Source organism: Solanum lycopersicum, chromosome 9 (genome assembly GCF_036512215.1).
Source record: "Solanum lycopersicum chromosome 9, SLM_r2.1".
Taxonomy (NCBI): Eukaryota; Viridiplantae; Streptophyta; class Magnoliopsida; order Solanales; family Solanaceae; genus Solanum; species Solanum lycopersicum.
The window spans coordinates 69,139,089-69,155,070 of NC_090808.1; the positions used below are offsets into that span (position 1 = coordinate 69,139,089).

Genomic DNA, 15,982 nt, shown 5'->3' on the forward strand with positions numbered 1-15,982 from the left:
AAATATATAAACACACGAAAAAAGAGATTTAGTGTAGGGTTCATAGCAGTGCACCATTCAATTTTCTTTTAAAAAAATTATAGGCGCCTAAGAATTATATAAATTATATATCGAGCTTAGTCCTTTAATCTTGAGTTCGCGTAATCTCTTTTTTAATATAAATTAGCCACTAGAGATAAGGTCTTTGTATATACTATATATACTACATCCTCTTCTGACCCGATTTATAAAACTTTACTGTATTGTTTTTATTATTTTGGTGCAGCTGGAAATTGGTAAATTGCAGAAAGAAACAAAAATTAACAATAAGATACTCTCACCTTCAATATAATTTTAGTCTACCTCCCAAAAGCGAGCCATCTCTTACTTCCTCTACCCGGGGGATCCCTTATCCCCGTTGAGTACTCCTGTCTTCCCCCCTTCTTGATTGGAAGACTTTCCAACCGGGACTGATAATCCCGGATGATGCCAAAAAAAAAAAAAGGATTTCACTTTCAATAAAATAGTACGAGTTGTAAAAGCGTAAGAGCTATATAGATTGTCACCCCACCTCACGCCCAGTGCTTAGCATCTGGTGCGTGGCAATTTTGATTTTGAGGGTCCCAATATTGAGTGAGACGAGCCCTGCTCTGATACCATGTAAAATTAGGTCTTAAGCCTAATTAACTCACACCCCAAAAGCTAGCTCAAAGGAAGGAGGATTGCTCAAGCTTTATAAGGAGTCCATCCATCTCATTAACCACCGACGTGAAACTTTTGTCATTCTTTCACAATACTCGTCTTATAATAAATTAAAATATTAAATATCCTATAATATTATTCACGCATCATGTCGATTTAATTTTATATTTGTGGAATTTTATTCTAACATTTTTGGGTATAGCTCAACTCAATATATAGGTAGGTTAGAATATCTCGACGAAAGATATCAATATACCATGATAGTAAATGCAAACAACTTGATCTATTCATTTCTCAGTCATATACATGTACCTTGTCATAGCTAAAGGAAAAATGTGTCACTTTCGATTTTAATTTATTTATTTGATTCTGATTTGACAAAAAATTTAATGAAACAGAGAAAATTCATTATTTTTTAAAAAATAAAAAAAAAAACTAAAAAAAATAAGATAAATAAATTCAAACGAAAAAAATTAGAATCTATACTCAAATTCATGTTCTAAATTAAGTATTCTGATTCTTACACTCCGAGAGTATTAATCTAGAAGAATTATTAATTATAGTTTTGTTCAATAAAACTACAAAAAATATAAAAATACAAACAAAGAAATCAAAAGTCGGCAAGAGTTAGGGTACAACTTAGTCTCTAGCTCATCTAAACTCAACTCATATCAATCTAAATAAAATTCTGAATATTGATTTATGTAGATTTAATCCATTTTAATTCGAACAAAGTCAACATATAAACATCCATTAGCCACCAGCCCCACCCCTACTAACACGAATATCTATGATTGTTGGAATGTTTTTTTTTTAAAAAATAATTTATTTGATTTTGACGTGACACAAAATATTAAAAAAATTATGAATCTTGTAATTTTAAAAAAAAAATATATATAAAATATATTAAAATATTTTTTATTCTCAAGAATCATAAATTCTTTTTTAAACGAACTAAAAGAAAAAATATGACAAACAAATTAATATTAAGAAACTATAATATAGTTAATTTTTTAGGAGAAATCATTTTGTAGGTGCTTTTTGGAAAAGTCGAGTCTAACTAATCTAACAATCTTGCCAACTTAATTAATTACTAGCCCGGTACTTAATTAATGCAATGTTCAAACTTAACCCCCAAGAAGTTTATAATTATGCTATAAATAGAGGCAAAATGTTCATTAGATTCCTCATCCTTTTTACAATTATCACAAAATCAATTAGTAATTATATATTAGTTAAATATAGTTTCAAACAAGAAAAAAAATGGGATCAAAGGCATTTATGATTATTATTTTGGCTATTTTTCTTGTGGTGATAACCTCAGAGGTTGCCGCTAGGGAGTTAGCTCAAAGATCCACTACTTCTTTGGATAACGGTATATTTCTCTGTTTCATTTTACGTAAAGTTATTACTATCTAAAAAGTCATATTTTTCTCAAAGTACTTTTATTGAATTATTATTAGCTCATTTAGTTGAGTTGTAATACTTATCGTGTTATTTTCAAATATAAAAATTTATTTTTAACAAAATTGAAGAGTCTATATTCAAATTCATATATATTATAAGTATAAAGTATTTTGATTCTTGAATTTCGAGAGTATTAAGCTATAATAACAAACCATTTTAAATGGTTTTGTTTGGTACTTACAAAATTATAAGAAAACAAAAAGAGAAATCAAATTTGGTAAGAGGTAGAGTATTTCTCTATGTTTAGATCATATTAATTATTTCATCGATCTCAAATTTTTAATCTAATTTAAATTTTGAATATTAATTCAAGTCATTTTGATTTTTGTACAAATTCAACATATAGACAATTCATTTGTCATCCCTACTAACACAAATATGTATGACTATTGGTGTAGTACATGCAAATGATGCCAAACTTCTAGGAATAGGATTTCAAGGATATTTAGGAGATGAAATAGGAGGACTTCCAGGAATAGGAGGACTTTCAAGATCAGGATTTGGAGGAGTCGGATTTCCATGGGGAGGATATGGTGGTGGTGGTGGTTATGGTGGTGATCGTGGATATTATGGTGGTTATCCAAGAGGAGGATATGGTGGATTTTATCCTGGAATTGGTTATGGTGGAAGAGGATACCCTAGAGGTGGTTGGTATGGAGGATTGCCTCGAAACTAATTAAATAATTACATACTGGGAAATATTTATGTATACCCCACTAATGTATCAGTTATTACGTTCACGATAAATATTGAGTAGCCAAGTGTTATTCATATCTATACATATTTGTATTGTGTGTTTAATTAATAGGTAATGTAGTTTTGTTGTTGAAAGTATGAATAAATAAATGTATCATAAATCTCCATTCACTTACTATGGATGGATGTTCATGATCATGTAATGTTTCTTTAAATAATAATATAATTATCATAGAATTTAATTTCTTTACGTCCCTTTCCGTCTACATATTATTATTCCAATGATCCAAATAATATTAAGTGAAATCCTCGTGAAGTTGAATCTTTAGTTGTATTTGTTGACTATATTTCGCTTTACGTAATAATGGAGTTTATACATTTTAGATAATTAAATTTAGATTTTTATTTTTTTTCTGTTTCTATTTTAATATATGATACACATTTTAGGATTAGATAAAATTTAAATGTTTGAATCAAGAAATTTACTGAATAATCCAAAGGAAATGAATAACCTAATATACAAGTGGGTTGCTTAATTATGAAAAAAGTATTGTTACTGTTGGTATGACATTAGTAACTAAACTAAGGTCCTATTGCTTCCGAATTTATTTTTTGTAATTTTGTGCATTTTTTGGCTCATGTGACATTCAAATATCTCTCACGTGCCTCAATTGCGTGAAAGTCACGGAGTGGATCACGTAAGACAAAAAGTATACAAAATTAAAAAAAAATTAGTTCAGGAGGTAATAGGACCTTAGTTTAGTTAAGATGTGTCTCTGAGATTTCGATTATAATTTAGAGAAGTGTAAATTAGGTATATAGCATTTTTTATAGTAATATTCTCAAGTTACAGCACTAGAGTTTGAATTTCATTGTATAACATTTAATATCTCAAGTTATAGCATTTTAAAAAAATATATAATGTTAATTTTAAATTATTAAAAAGAGTTGTTAAAATAAAAAATAAATTAAAAAAAGGGAAAAATTAATAATGGAAAATGAGATCTTTTATTAAATAAATTAAATATAATTATTAATTACTGTTAATAAATTACCACGTTTTAAGGGATTTTAATTTTTTTTAGATTAGTTAGTGCCTTAATTCTCTCAAATTAGTTTAAATGACATTAATTTTTGATTTAATTCCTTGAAAAGCTCCACCAAATTGGCATGAACGTACATGTCATTTTGTTTTCCAAAATTTCACAATCTTTTTGAGATTTGCAGATTTTACTTTCATTTTTTATTAGTAGTTGAATAAATTTTGGCGTTGAAAACAATTTGATTTGATTTGATGGAGAACAATGTGTCGATATTAATAAAACATGGTGAAAAGTGGAATTCATCATATTGATTTTTGTTATGATTTGTTGTTTTAATTATGAATTGTTGGTTTTAATTATATTTATTGTTTTGTACATGTATAAAAGTGTTCGATTTTTTTTTTATTATTGCTAGATCTAAAATATAGTTTGTTTTTTTCATCTTCGATTTCACTGACCTAGATTTCTCTTTTCCAGTTGATTTGTGTGTTTGAGTTTGTGACAAAATGTTAAATGAAGGAGCATGAAAGTCCTCCGATCTTGATTTATCGACCAATCTTTTACTTTTACGTGGTGTTTCACTACCTTTCTTCGACATTCTATACGAACATAGTATGGATGTTTGATTTGGGGGATGAACTGATATGTGAGGGATAATGGGAAGATTTGGGGAACAGTAAGGGAATTTGGGGAAGATGATGTTTTAGGCGTGTGAGGGAAGATTGAGTGTATTGGGGAAAAATTGTAGTGTATTGATTTGAATGGGGGTGGGTAATTATTGGGTAACTGTAAAATAGGGTGTAAATTAAAATCAAATCCCTATTATTTAGTTTTTGTCTTTAAAAAGGTAACTATATAATGTGAATTTAATTAATAATAATTTTATTTTAAAAAGTTAAAACTGTAAAAGGTAACTGTATAATTAATCAGTAAAAATTTAAGGAGTTTAGTTTAAAAAAGATAACTGAATTGTTTTAGATTTTGATAAAATCTCTAAAATTTTGTAGTTATCTTAAAAAAGGTAACTAAATATTATTTAATTTAAATAACTTTAATTAAGAGTTTTGTTTAAAAAAGGTAACTTAAAATAATAAGTGTAATTAACTACATTGGTTTAAATATGGTAATTGAATTATTTAAATAAGTTAATTATTATTTTTAAAAATTAATGAGAATAATATAATATTTCTTGATATGCTATAACTTGATAATAATATGCTATAAGCAGTTTAATATTAAAAAGTTTGTTTATAACTTGATATTTAACATCTTAAATATGTGTGTAGTGTTATTTTTATTTTAGAGAAATACTTATGCGTCCTCCCATACATAATCAATAATTCTTCTGAAAATGATTTATTATGTTATTACATGTTTTCTGTAATGATATTTCATTATAGTTGTAAAAAGTATTTGGGCAAATGACATTTATCAGTTTAGTTACATTTACCAAAAATTTCAGCACAATTTAGAAAATCGTGAAGATGCACTTGTAATTTCTTTCCCTCTCGTTTTAAAGTAGCTTGTAATTTGCACCAAAGGTATGTCTTGATTTCCATGTTTTCGAAAATCAAATTAATTAATCTATGAAATCAATTTTTATCATATTAACTTAATAAAATTAAAAGTGTTCGAGAAGTGAAAAACAATATAAAATTAGTCAATGGGGGAGTAGTTTAACAATAAATTGTGAAATAAGAAGAAACATATGTTTGTCGTCAACACATATTCAATATAATCAAGAACAAGAAGAATTATACATTATGGAAAATTGAAAATATATTATCACAGTATATTGTGTTACATTTTACAACAAAATAATACATGATCAACCATACATATGAACTGATTGATGTTTTATTCATACGATTTTAGAGTAGCAAGACCATTACTATATCATACATCTTGCCACTACATACAACGATTTTATAATATTATTTGATGATTTGTTCTGAGACAATTGGCTAGTCACTTACTCATGGCCACCAATGGGAGGGTTGTATGCACCACTTCAAGGCTTGTATTTGTAACTTGGAGATTTGTATTCATTATCAGGGAATTTGTATTTGTCACCTGGAAACTTGTAATCGTCACTTGGGGACTTATATTTATCATGTGAGGGATTATAGTTGTCACCTGCATGTTTATATTCATCTCTAGGAGGCTTATATTTATCATGTGAGGGATTATAGTTGTCACCTTCATGTTTATATTCATCTCTAGGAGGCTTATATTTATCATGTGAGGGATTATAGTTGTCACCTGCATGTTTATATTCATATCTAGGAGGCTTATATTTGTCATGTGGAGAGTTATACTTGTCACGTGGATATTTGTACTCATCACTAGGGGGTTTGTACTTATCATATGGGGATCTATATTTGTCACCTGGAGATTTGTATTTGTCACCTGGAGACTTGTATTCCTCACTTGGGGGCTTATATTTATCACGTGAGGGATTATAGTTGTCACCTGCATGTTTATATTCATCTCTAGGAGCCTTATATTTATCATGTGGGAAGTTATATTTGTCACGTGGATATTTGTACTCATCACTAGGAGGTTTGTATTTGTCATATGGGGATCTATATTTGTCACCTGGAGACTTATATTCTTCACTAGGGGACTTATATTTATCACGTGGAGAGTTATATCCAGTATTATATTTGCCACGTCCATCACCAGAATATCCGCCAATGCCATTATATCCATCATGGTATTCATCATTCTTGTCATCCAATTTCATTGCTACAAATATCAAATATGAAATTTATAATTAGCATAACATCGAATATATATCAAATGATTATATAAGAAATACAATATATATTTCAAAGAGATAACTAATTAAAGAAAAATAATAGTAATAAACTTACAGGTCTCACAGCTTATCATTGCAAAAATAGCCAAAAGAATGCCAAGAAATAGAAATTCCTTGGAACCCATCATTTTTTTTCTTCTTTAAAGCTTAGTTATTTTAATTAAAGGATGAAGAAATTGAAGCAACGTTGAGTTATATTTATACTAAGAATTCAATGTATTAAAATTGATAAATGGTCACCTATCACTTATCTTGCTCAATTGACACGCCATGTAATTAATTATATTTCCTCCGTTTTAATTTATTTGATTATTTAAATATTCGTTTAAGAAAGGAATTTAGTATAGGACCACAATGTTTATAGTTAATAAAAGAAAACAATATATTATTTAATTATAATTTTAAAAAATGAATATTTTAATAAACATATATTTTATGTTATGATGGGAGTGAATCTCAAACAAAAGAGAGAAATGTTTTTGTTAAATATATTTTTAATACTTAAATAAAATCCCTAAGAGTAATAAATAACTTAAAAATATTATTATATTTATCATAATGCAAATTTCTACATTTTTTTTACGTAATTTGTTTTTCTTAGACTTTTTTTTTTGGGGGGGAAATTTGAATAACAGAGACTAATTCTCCATTACTAATAAAAAAAAGATTCTTAAGTTTTACTTAAACACAAATTGTTATAAGTTATAACCATTCAAAGAACTTTTCAAAAACACCTTTGACAAAATAAAATACGTAGAATTTAAAAGTTTTCCCAAATAGGTTTTAATTACTCAGAAAATCTTTATTGCTTTAGTTTTCTACTTCATATATTTGAAGTATTGCTATCAATTTTTGTGTTAGGTGCAATTTTTGTGTTAGGTGATCGATAAGTATCTTCTACTTTTAATTTTACGTTTTTAAATTCAAAATTTGAGATAAAATTTTGATAGAGAACACTTTAACCCTAAAGTTGAATATTCTTGTTAGAGGTAAAAGTAGAGTTGGGACATCGGATTTATCTAGGTAAAATAGAGTTGGGACATCGAATTTATCTGAACTTAATCTTTTGATGTGAGACACAAATTTTCTGTATAACAATTTATTCAAATAGCAACAAATGATATCTCTGAATTCATAACTTCAAAATTACAAATAGTTCAACACTAAAAACCTTAACCGTTAAGTTTCTCATAATATTTAAATCTAATTTTTGAGTTAATTTGAATCAATCCACATTAATGGTGAATCATTTAATTAAATTAGTACATAGAACACATCAAAATGACAAAGTCACTAAAAACGTAAATCTACGTACAGTAATTATCAAACGACCTTTAAAGGTTTGTTTGGATATGCTATATAGAATCATAAGCTCAAATCACATTGATTTTAAGTTGAAGTTCTTTTGTATTAAACATGCAATTGAATTTCTTAAATTGTATTTTGCTTTTCACAAAAATAAAACCTCACGAGTTGAAAAAGCTATCAAATATTATTATTTTCATATTATTAATCCGTATATTATTTATGTGGTACTCAATTTTCTACCTCAGAGTCGATATTGATAAATGATTTTTTTTTAAAAAGTGCTTTTAATTTAACCGTGTAACATCAAGTCATTTCATATGATTAATTGGTATTAATAATAAATATAACAAATCATAAGGAAAACTTGTGTTAATGAAGTCAAACATGAGAGGTTGTTTATGAAATTATCACTAAAAAGATAATTAACTTGAAATACCTTAATCTTGATTGCTCATAAAAGAGAGACTTCGAAATTTCTTGACTTAAATCTTATGTTTTCTTAAAATAAATAAAATTTAGAAACCTTTCTTTAGTTTTAAATTTATTCAAATGGGTACATGAGGATCTAGCAATTTTATTATTGATTTGCATAAACTTGACGTTATTCTAGAAACTCATAAATTTTAAGTTCAAAGTTTTCCTATAATGATTATTGGATATTTTCGTGGGATAGTAATTGTTAAAGTATTGTTGTTTTGAAGTATGGCAAAGTTAAGGAAATTGTAGTAGTAACATGACAAAAGAAAGAAGATGTGTGTCTTATTTGTTGAGTTCGAAATGTATAATTGTCATCCTCAAAAAGGGGGAACTTGTTAAAATGATAAAGATTTTGATAATTGACAAATATAGAAACAGGTTGTACAGACGTGTTCTTTACAGAACGAATCCGACTTGGATAAGGAGAACGTCAACCACGTAAATTAGAAGTTATAAAGTTGTGGAATTATTATTTTTTCGACAAGCAACAAGTACAAAAAGTTTCCTTTTATAAAGGAGTTCAAAGCCAAGTGAAAGAAGGAAAACTAATTCCTATTTAAGGAAATTTATTTAAGGAAATTGTATAGAAAAGGAGTCCAAGTAGAAGTCAACAAGGATTTGTAGAAGGCAAATACAAGTTGAATTATACAAGAATTTGTTGAAGTTCTGATCTATAAATAGGGAGTTATTTACATAAAAAAAAATTGCGCACTTACATAGAGAAGATTAAAACACAATCAAGAAGTTTAAAAGAGTTTAGAGATTTATTGGGAGTGTAGCAATTTGTGAATAAAAATTGTAAGATTGTATCCAAGAGTCTTGTTTACAATCTGAGTTTTGTGAGTAGGAGTTGTTCGACAAGTTATAGAACTTGAAGAACATTGGAACATATATAACCGGGGGGTTTTGTGTCTTTGTGTAGCTAGAATTATTCTAGGAATTAGAGTTTATAATTCCTTAGGTTACATAGCTTTTTAATTTTTTGTTGAAACTTGAAATTTAATAAAGTGGAGTTAAATCATACAGAGATGTAGGTCGTGAATTTTACCCTTGTGAGTTGGGGTTTTTAGCGATAAAATATTGTGTCATTATTTTATTTATTTCACAAAACGTAATTGTTGTAATTTCTCAAAGGAACATATAGAATAAACATGTTTCTAAGGCGAATTTGGGGGTCAGAATTCTAACAATTGGTATCAGAGCAGGTTATCTTTGAAGAGTCTAACAACTCAAGATAAGATCATAGAGAATTTTGCACCTCCTCTTGGGCATGGTCAAGGGCAACACATCAACAGACCACCATTATTTAATGGAGAATACTACTCTTGATGGAAGACAAAAATGGAAAATTTCATTCAAGCTGAAGATTACGAACTATGGGTTAAAATTACTAATGGACCATTAGTTCCTACTATTACTGATAGTGAAGGGAATAAGGTACCTAAACCTACAGAAAAGTCTGGAGAAGCCGATTACAAGATGTTAGGAAAGAATGCAAAAGCTAAGTGCATTCTCGTATGTGGATTAGGACCTGATGAGTTTAACCGCATCTCTAGTTGTACCTCTGCAAAACAAATATGGGACATTTTAAAAAACGCTCGAAGGTACAACTCAAGTTCTTAAATTCAGAATTGCCAGACTTTGTTCTGAATATGAAGCCTTCAAGATAAAATTCGGAGAATCACTTCAAGATATGATCACCAGATTTACCATTGTTGTAAACGAGTTAATATCCTTGGACAAAGTATACACCACTGAGGAACAGATAGACAAAGTACTAGGGACTCTGCCTAGATCATGGGAAATAAAAGTTACTGCAATCAGAGAAGTCAAAGATCTAATCAATATGACTTTGGACGAATTAGTAGGAAATCTCAAGACTTATGAGATGAATGTTGACAAAAGAGGTGAAGGAAACAAAGAGAAAAATCTTGAATTTAAAGAAACTGAAAGTGATGAATTTGACATAGATGATGATGATCTTGCTCTGATAAGTAAGAACTTCAAGAAACTCTTAAAAAGGAGATTAAACGCTAGCAAGAAATCACCACCCCAAAAAGTAAGAAATATTGAGAGACTATTAAGCTATAATAGAAAACCATTTTAAATAGTTTTGTTTGGTACTTACAAAAATTATAAGAAAAGAAACAGAGAAATCAAATTTGGCAAGAGGTAGAGTATGTCTCTATGTTTAGATCATATTAATTATTTCATCGATCTCAAATTCTCAATTTAATTTAAATTTTGAATATTAATTCAAGTCATTTTGATTTTTGTACAAATTCAACGTATAAACAATTCGTTTGTCACCCATACTAACACAAATATGTATGATTACTGGTGTAGAACATGCAAATGATGCCAAACTTCTAGGAATAGGATTTCAAGGATATTTAGGAGATGGAATAGGAGGACTTTCAAGATCAAGATTTGGAGGAGTCGGGTTTCCATGGGGAGGATATGGTGGTTATGGTGGTGGTCGTGGATATTATGGTGGTTATCCAAGAGGAGGATATGGTGGGTTTTATCCTCGAATTGGTTATGGTGGAAGAGGATACCCTAGAGGTGGTTGGTATGGAGAATTGCCTCGCAACTAATTAAATAATTACATACTGAGGAATATTTATGTATATCCCTCTAATGTATCAGTTATTATGTTCACGATAAATATTGAGTAGCCAAGTATTATTCATATCTATATATATTTGTATTGTGTGTTTAATTAATAGGTAACGTAGTTTTGTTGTTGAAAGTATGAATAAATAAATGTATCATAAATCTCCATTCACTTACTATGGATGGATGTTCATGATCATGTAATGTTTCTTTAAATAATAATATAATTATCATAGAATTTAATTTCTTTACGTCCTTTTCCGTCTACGTATTATTATTCCAATGATCCAAATAGTTTAAGTGAAGTTGAATTTTTAGTTGTATTTGTTGACTATATTTCGCTTTACGTAATAATGGAGTTTATATATTTTAGATAATTAAATTTAGATTTTTACTTTTTTCTATTTCTATTTTAATATACGATACATATTTTAGGATTAAATAAAATTTAAATTTATCGAATAATCCAAAGGAAATGAATAACCTGATATACAAGTGGGTTGCTTAATTATGAAAAAAGTCTTGTTACTGTTGGTATGAGATTAGTAACAGATTTTTGAATTCAAAGTATATATATATATATAATTATATATATTGGGACAATACATCGAATTTCCTTAAATTTGTTTCAATTTTTCCATTAGATACTTAATTAAACTTCATTCAAAAAAAAGTACTAATGAAAAACAAATAGTGAAGATCATGGCAACATCTCTCAAATAACTCCAAAGGAAATAAATAACCTGATCTACAAGTGGACTGCTTTAGAAAAATTACCATGTATTTGAGATCGCTTACTTCACTTCTTCTCTCGTTTGCAGAAAAATCACCATGTATTTGGAATTTCGTTCACCTCACTTCTTCTCTTGTTTGTCTCGTATGATGTAGCGGATGCAAAATTGTTATTAAGAATATCAATGGTTACAGTAAAAAATACAAAATTATCGGGTCATGTTATGTTATACATGTGGAATTATTTTGTTTGGTGTTAGTGTCGCATTCAAAATTTATTGTTGGTATATAAAAATTAATTCTCGCAATAATAGTTATCATCTATATATATTTTAGATAAATAACACGAAAATGTACAAGTATCCTTTTAGACTATGATCGAAAATTCAGAGACACGCTTTAACTAAACTAAGGTCCTATTACTTCCGAACTTAATTTTTGTAATTTTGTGCACCTTTTTGGCTTATGTGACAGTCAAATATCTCTCACGCGCCTCAATTGCGTGAAGTTACGGAGTGGGTCATGTGAGACAAAAAGTATACAAAATTTATAAAAAAAAAACACTAGTTCAGAAATAATGGAACCTTAATTTAGTTAAAATATGTCTCTGAGATTTCGATTATAATTTAGAGAAATACTTATGCGTCTTCCCATAAATAATCAATAATTCTTTTGAAAATGATTTATTATGTTATTACATGTTTTCTGTAACGATATTTCATTATAGTTGTAAAAAGTATTTGGGCAAATGACATTTATCAGTTTAGTTACATTTACCAAAAATTTCAGCACAATTTAGAAAATCGTGAAGATGCACTTGTAATTTCTTTCCCTCTCGTTTTAAAGTAGCTTGTAATTTGCACCAAAGGTATGTCTTGATTTCCATTTTTTCGAAAATCAAATTAATTAATCTATGAAATCAATTTTTATCATATTAACTTAATAAAATTAAAAGAGTTCGAGAAGTGAAAAACAATATAAAATTAGTCAATGGGGGAGTAGTTTAACAATAAATTGTGAAATAAGAAGAAACATATGTTTGTCGTCAACACATATTCAATATAATCAAGAACAAGAAGAATTATACATTATGGAAAATTGAAAATATATTATCACAGTATATTGTGTTACATTTTACAACAAAATATTACATGATCAACCATACATATGAACTGAATGATGTTTTATTCATACGATTTTAGAGTAGCAAGACCATTACTATATCATACATCTTGCCACTACATACAACGATTTATAATATTATTTGATGATTTGTTCTGAGACAATTGGCTAGTCACTTACTCATGGCCACCAATGGGAGGGTTGTATGCACCACTTCAAGGCTTGTATTTGTCATTAGGGGGCTTATATTTGTCACTTGGAGATTTGTATTCATTATCAGGGGATTTGTATTTGTCACCTGGAAACTTGTAATCGTCACTTGGGGGCTTATATTTATCATGTGAGGGATTATAGTTGTCACCTTCATGTTTATATTCATCTCTATAAGGCTTATATTTGTCACGTGAGGGATTATAGTTGTCACCTTCATGTTTATATTCATCTCTAGGAGGCTTATATTTATCATGTGAGGGATTATAGTTGTCACCTGCATGTTTATATTCATATCTAGGAGGCTTATATTTGTCATGTGGAGAGTTATACTTGTCACGTGGATATTTGTACTCATCACTAGGGGGTTTGTACTTATCATATGGGGATCTATATTTGTCACCTGGAGATTTGTATTTGTCACCTGGAGACTTGTATTCCTCACTTGGGGGCTTATATTTATCACGTGAGGGATTATAGTTGTCACCTGCATGTTTATATTCATCTCTAGGAGCCTTATATTTATCATGTGGGAAGTTATATTTGTCACGTGAATATTTGTACTCATCACTAGGAGGTTTGTATTTGTCATATGGGGATCTATATTTGTCACCTGGAGACTTATATTCTTCACTAGGGGACTTATATTTATCACGTGGAGAGTTATATCCAGTATTATATTTGCCACGTCCATCACCAGAATATCCGCCAATGCCATTATATCCATCATGGTATTCATCATTCTTGTCATCCAATTTCATTGCTACAAATATCAAATATGAAATTTATAATTAGCATAACATCGAATATATATCAAATGATTATATAAGAAATACAATATATATTTCAAAGAGATAACTAATTAAAGAAAAATAATAGTAATAAACTTACAGGTCTCACAGCTTATCATTGCAAAAATAGCCAAAAGAATGCCAAGAAATAGAAATTCCTTGGAACCCATCATTTTTTTTCTTCTTTAAAGCTTAGTTATTTTAATTAAAGGATGAAGAAATTGAAGCAACGTTGAGTTATATTTATACTAAGAATTCAATGTATTAAAATTGATAAATGGTCACCTATCACTTATCTTGCTCAATTGACACGCCATGTAATTAATTATATTTCCTCCGTTTTAATTTATTTGATTATTTAAATATTCGTTTAAGAAAGGAATTTAGTATAGGACCACAATGTTTATAGTTAATAAAAGAAAACAATATATTATTTAATTATAATTTTAAAAAATGAATATTTTAATAAACACATATTTTATGTTATGATGGGAGTGAATCTCAAACAAAAGAGAGAAATGTTTTTGTTAAATATATTTTTAATACTTAAATAAAATCCCTAAGAGTAATAAATAACTTAAAAATATTATTATATTTATCATAATGCAAATTTCTACATTTTTTTTACGTAATTTGTTTTTCTTAGACTTTTTTTTTTGGGGGGGGAATTTGAATAACAGAGACTAATTCTCCATTACTAATAAAAAAAAGATTCTTAAGTTTTACTTAAACACAAATTGTTATAAGTTATAACCATTCAAAGAACTTTTCAAAAACACGTTTGACAAAATAAAATACGTAGAATTTAAAAGTTTTCCCAAATAGGTTTTAATTACTCAAAAAATCTTTATTGCTTTAGTTTTCTACTTCATATATTTGAAGTATTGCTATCAATTTTTGTGTTAGGTGCAATTTTTGTGTTAGGTGATCGATAAGTATCTTCTACTTTTAATTTTACGTTTTTAAATTCAAAATTTGAGATAAAATTTTGATAGAGAACACTTTAACCCTAAAGTGGAATATTCTTGTTAGAGGTAAAAGTAGAGTTGGTACATCAGATTTATCTAAGTAAAAATAGAATTGGGACATCGGATTTATCTGAACTTAATCTTTTAATGTGAGACATAAATTTCTATTTAACAATTTATTCATATAGCAACAAATGATATCTCTGAATTCATAACTTCAAAATTACAAGTAATTCAACACTAAAAACCTTAACCGTTAAGGTACTCGTAATGTTTAAATCTAATTTTTAAGTTAATTTGAATCAATCCACATTAATGGTGAATCATTTAATTAAATTAGTACATAGAACACATCAAAATGTTTCATATTAACCGTGTAACATCAAGTCATTTCATATGATTAATTGGTATTAATAATAAATATAACAAATCATAAGGAAAACTTGTGTTAATTAAGTCAAACATGAGAGGTTGTTTATGAAATTATCATTAAAAAGATAATTAACTTGAAATACCTTAATCTTGATTGCTCATAAAAGAGAGATTTCGAAATTTCTTGACTTAAATCTTATGTTTTCTTAAAATAAATAAAATTTAGAAACCTTTCTTTAGTTTTAAATTTATTCACATGGGTACATGAGGATCTAGCAATTTTATTACTGATTTGCATGAACTTGACGTTATTCTAGGAACTCATAAATTTTAAGTTCAAAGTTTTCCTATAATGATTATTGGATATTTTCGTGGGATAGTAATTGTTAAAGTATTGTTGTTTTGAAGTATGGCAAAGTTAAGGAAATTGTAGTAGTAATATGGCAAAAGAAAGAAGATGTGTGTCTTATTTGTTGAGTTCGAAATGTATAATTGTCATCATCAAAAAGGGGGAATTTGTTAGAATGATAAAGATTTTGATAATTGACAAATACAGAAACAGGTTGTACAGACGTGTTCCTTACAGAACGAATCCGACTTGGATAAGGAGAACGTCAACCACGTGAATTAGAAGTTATAAAGTTGTGGAATTATAATTTTTTCGACAAGCAACAAGTA

General features: G+C 28.2%; 3 protein-coding genes across 4 annotated transcripts; 1 reads left to right on the plus strand and 2 right to left on the minus strand.

The window, feature by feature from the left end:
- Positions 1–1,853: 1,853 nt before the first annotated feature.
- LOC104649419 (dormancy-associated protein 2-like) lies at positions 1,854–11,360 on the plus strand. Of its 2 annotated transcripts, none has more exons than XM_069288885.1 (2): positions 1,854–2,056; positions 10,840–11,360. In XM_069288885.1, exons 1-2 carry the CDS (start codon positions 1,945–1,947, stop codon positions 11,088–11,090), a joined length of 363 nt encoding a protein of 120 aa, XP_069144986.1. In that variant the 5' UTR covers positions 1,854–1,944; the 3' UTR covers positions 11,091–11,360. The 2 variants fall into 2 exon arrangements, with proteins under 2 accessions (XP_069144986.1, XP_010326879.1); XM_010328577.4 differs by lacking the exon at positions 10,840–11,360 and adding an exon at positions 2,547–3,094 and having other exon boundaries at positions 1,856–2,056.
- Positions 5,649–6,919, minus strand: LOC138338166 (early nodule-specific protein 2-like). The gene is made up of 2 exons (XM_069288884.1): positions 6,764–6,919; positions 5,649–6,635 (listed from the first exon to the last, which is right to left on the minus strand). The coding sequence occupies exons 1-2, from the start codon at positions 6,834–6,836 to the stop codon at positions 5,899–5,901; spliced, it is 810 nt and encodes a 269-aa protein (XP_069144985.1). The 5' UTR covers positions 6,837–6,919; the 3' UTR covers positions 5,649–5,898.
- Positions 11,361–12,929: 1,569 nt separating the features above from the next.
- On the minus strand, positions 12,930–14,220 carry LOC138338202 (uncharacterized). Its single transcript, XM_069288951.1, has 2 exons — positions 14,065–14,220; positions 12,930–13,936 (listed from the first exon to the last, which is right to left on the minus strand). The coding sequence occupies exons 1-2, from the start codon at positions 14,135–14,137 to the stop codon at positions 13,179–13,181; spliced, it is 831 nt and encodes a 276-aa protein (XP_069145052.1). The 5' UTR covers positions 14,138–14,220; the 3' UTR covers positions 12,930–13,178.
- Positions 14,221–15,982: the final 1,762 nt, after the last annotated feature.

What these genes read in the sequence shown, in the direction of transcription:
- LOC138338166 (XM_069288884.1), bottom strand. Translation starts at nt 6,836, where the DNA reads ATGATGGGTTCCAAGGAATTTCTATTTCTTGGCATTCTTTTGGCTATT. An exon ending in AATGATAAGCTGTGAGACCT is followed by an intron (nt 6,636 to 6,763) that starts GTAAGTTTATTA and finishes TGATATTTGTAG; the next exon opens with CAATGAAATTGGATGACAAG.
- LOC138338202 (XM_069288951.1), bottom strand. Translation starts at nt 14,137, where the DNA reads ATGATGGGTTCCAAGGAATTTCTATTTCTTGGCATTCTTTTGGCTATT. An exon ending in AATGATAAGCTGTGAGACCT is followed by an intron (nt 13,937 to 14,064) that starts GTAAGTTTATTA and finishes TGATATTTGTAG; the next exon opens with CAATGAAATTGGATGACAAG.
- LOC104649419 (XM_010328577.4), top strand. Translation starts at nt 1,945, where the DNA reads ATGGGATCAAAGGCATTTATGATTATTATTTTGGCTATTTTTCTTGTG. An exon ending in CACTACTTCTTTGGATAACG is followed by an intron (nt 2,057 to 2,546) that starts GTATATTTCTCT and finishes CTATTGGTGTAG; the next exon opens with TACATGCAAATGATGCCAAA.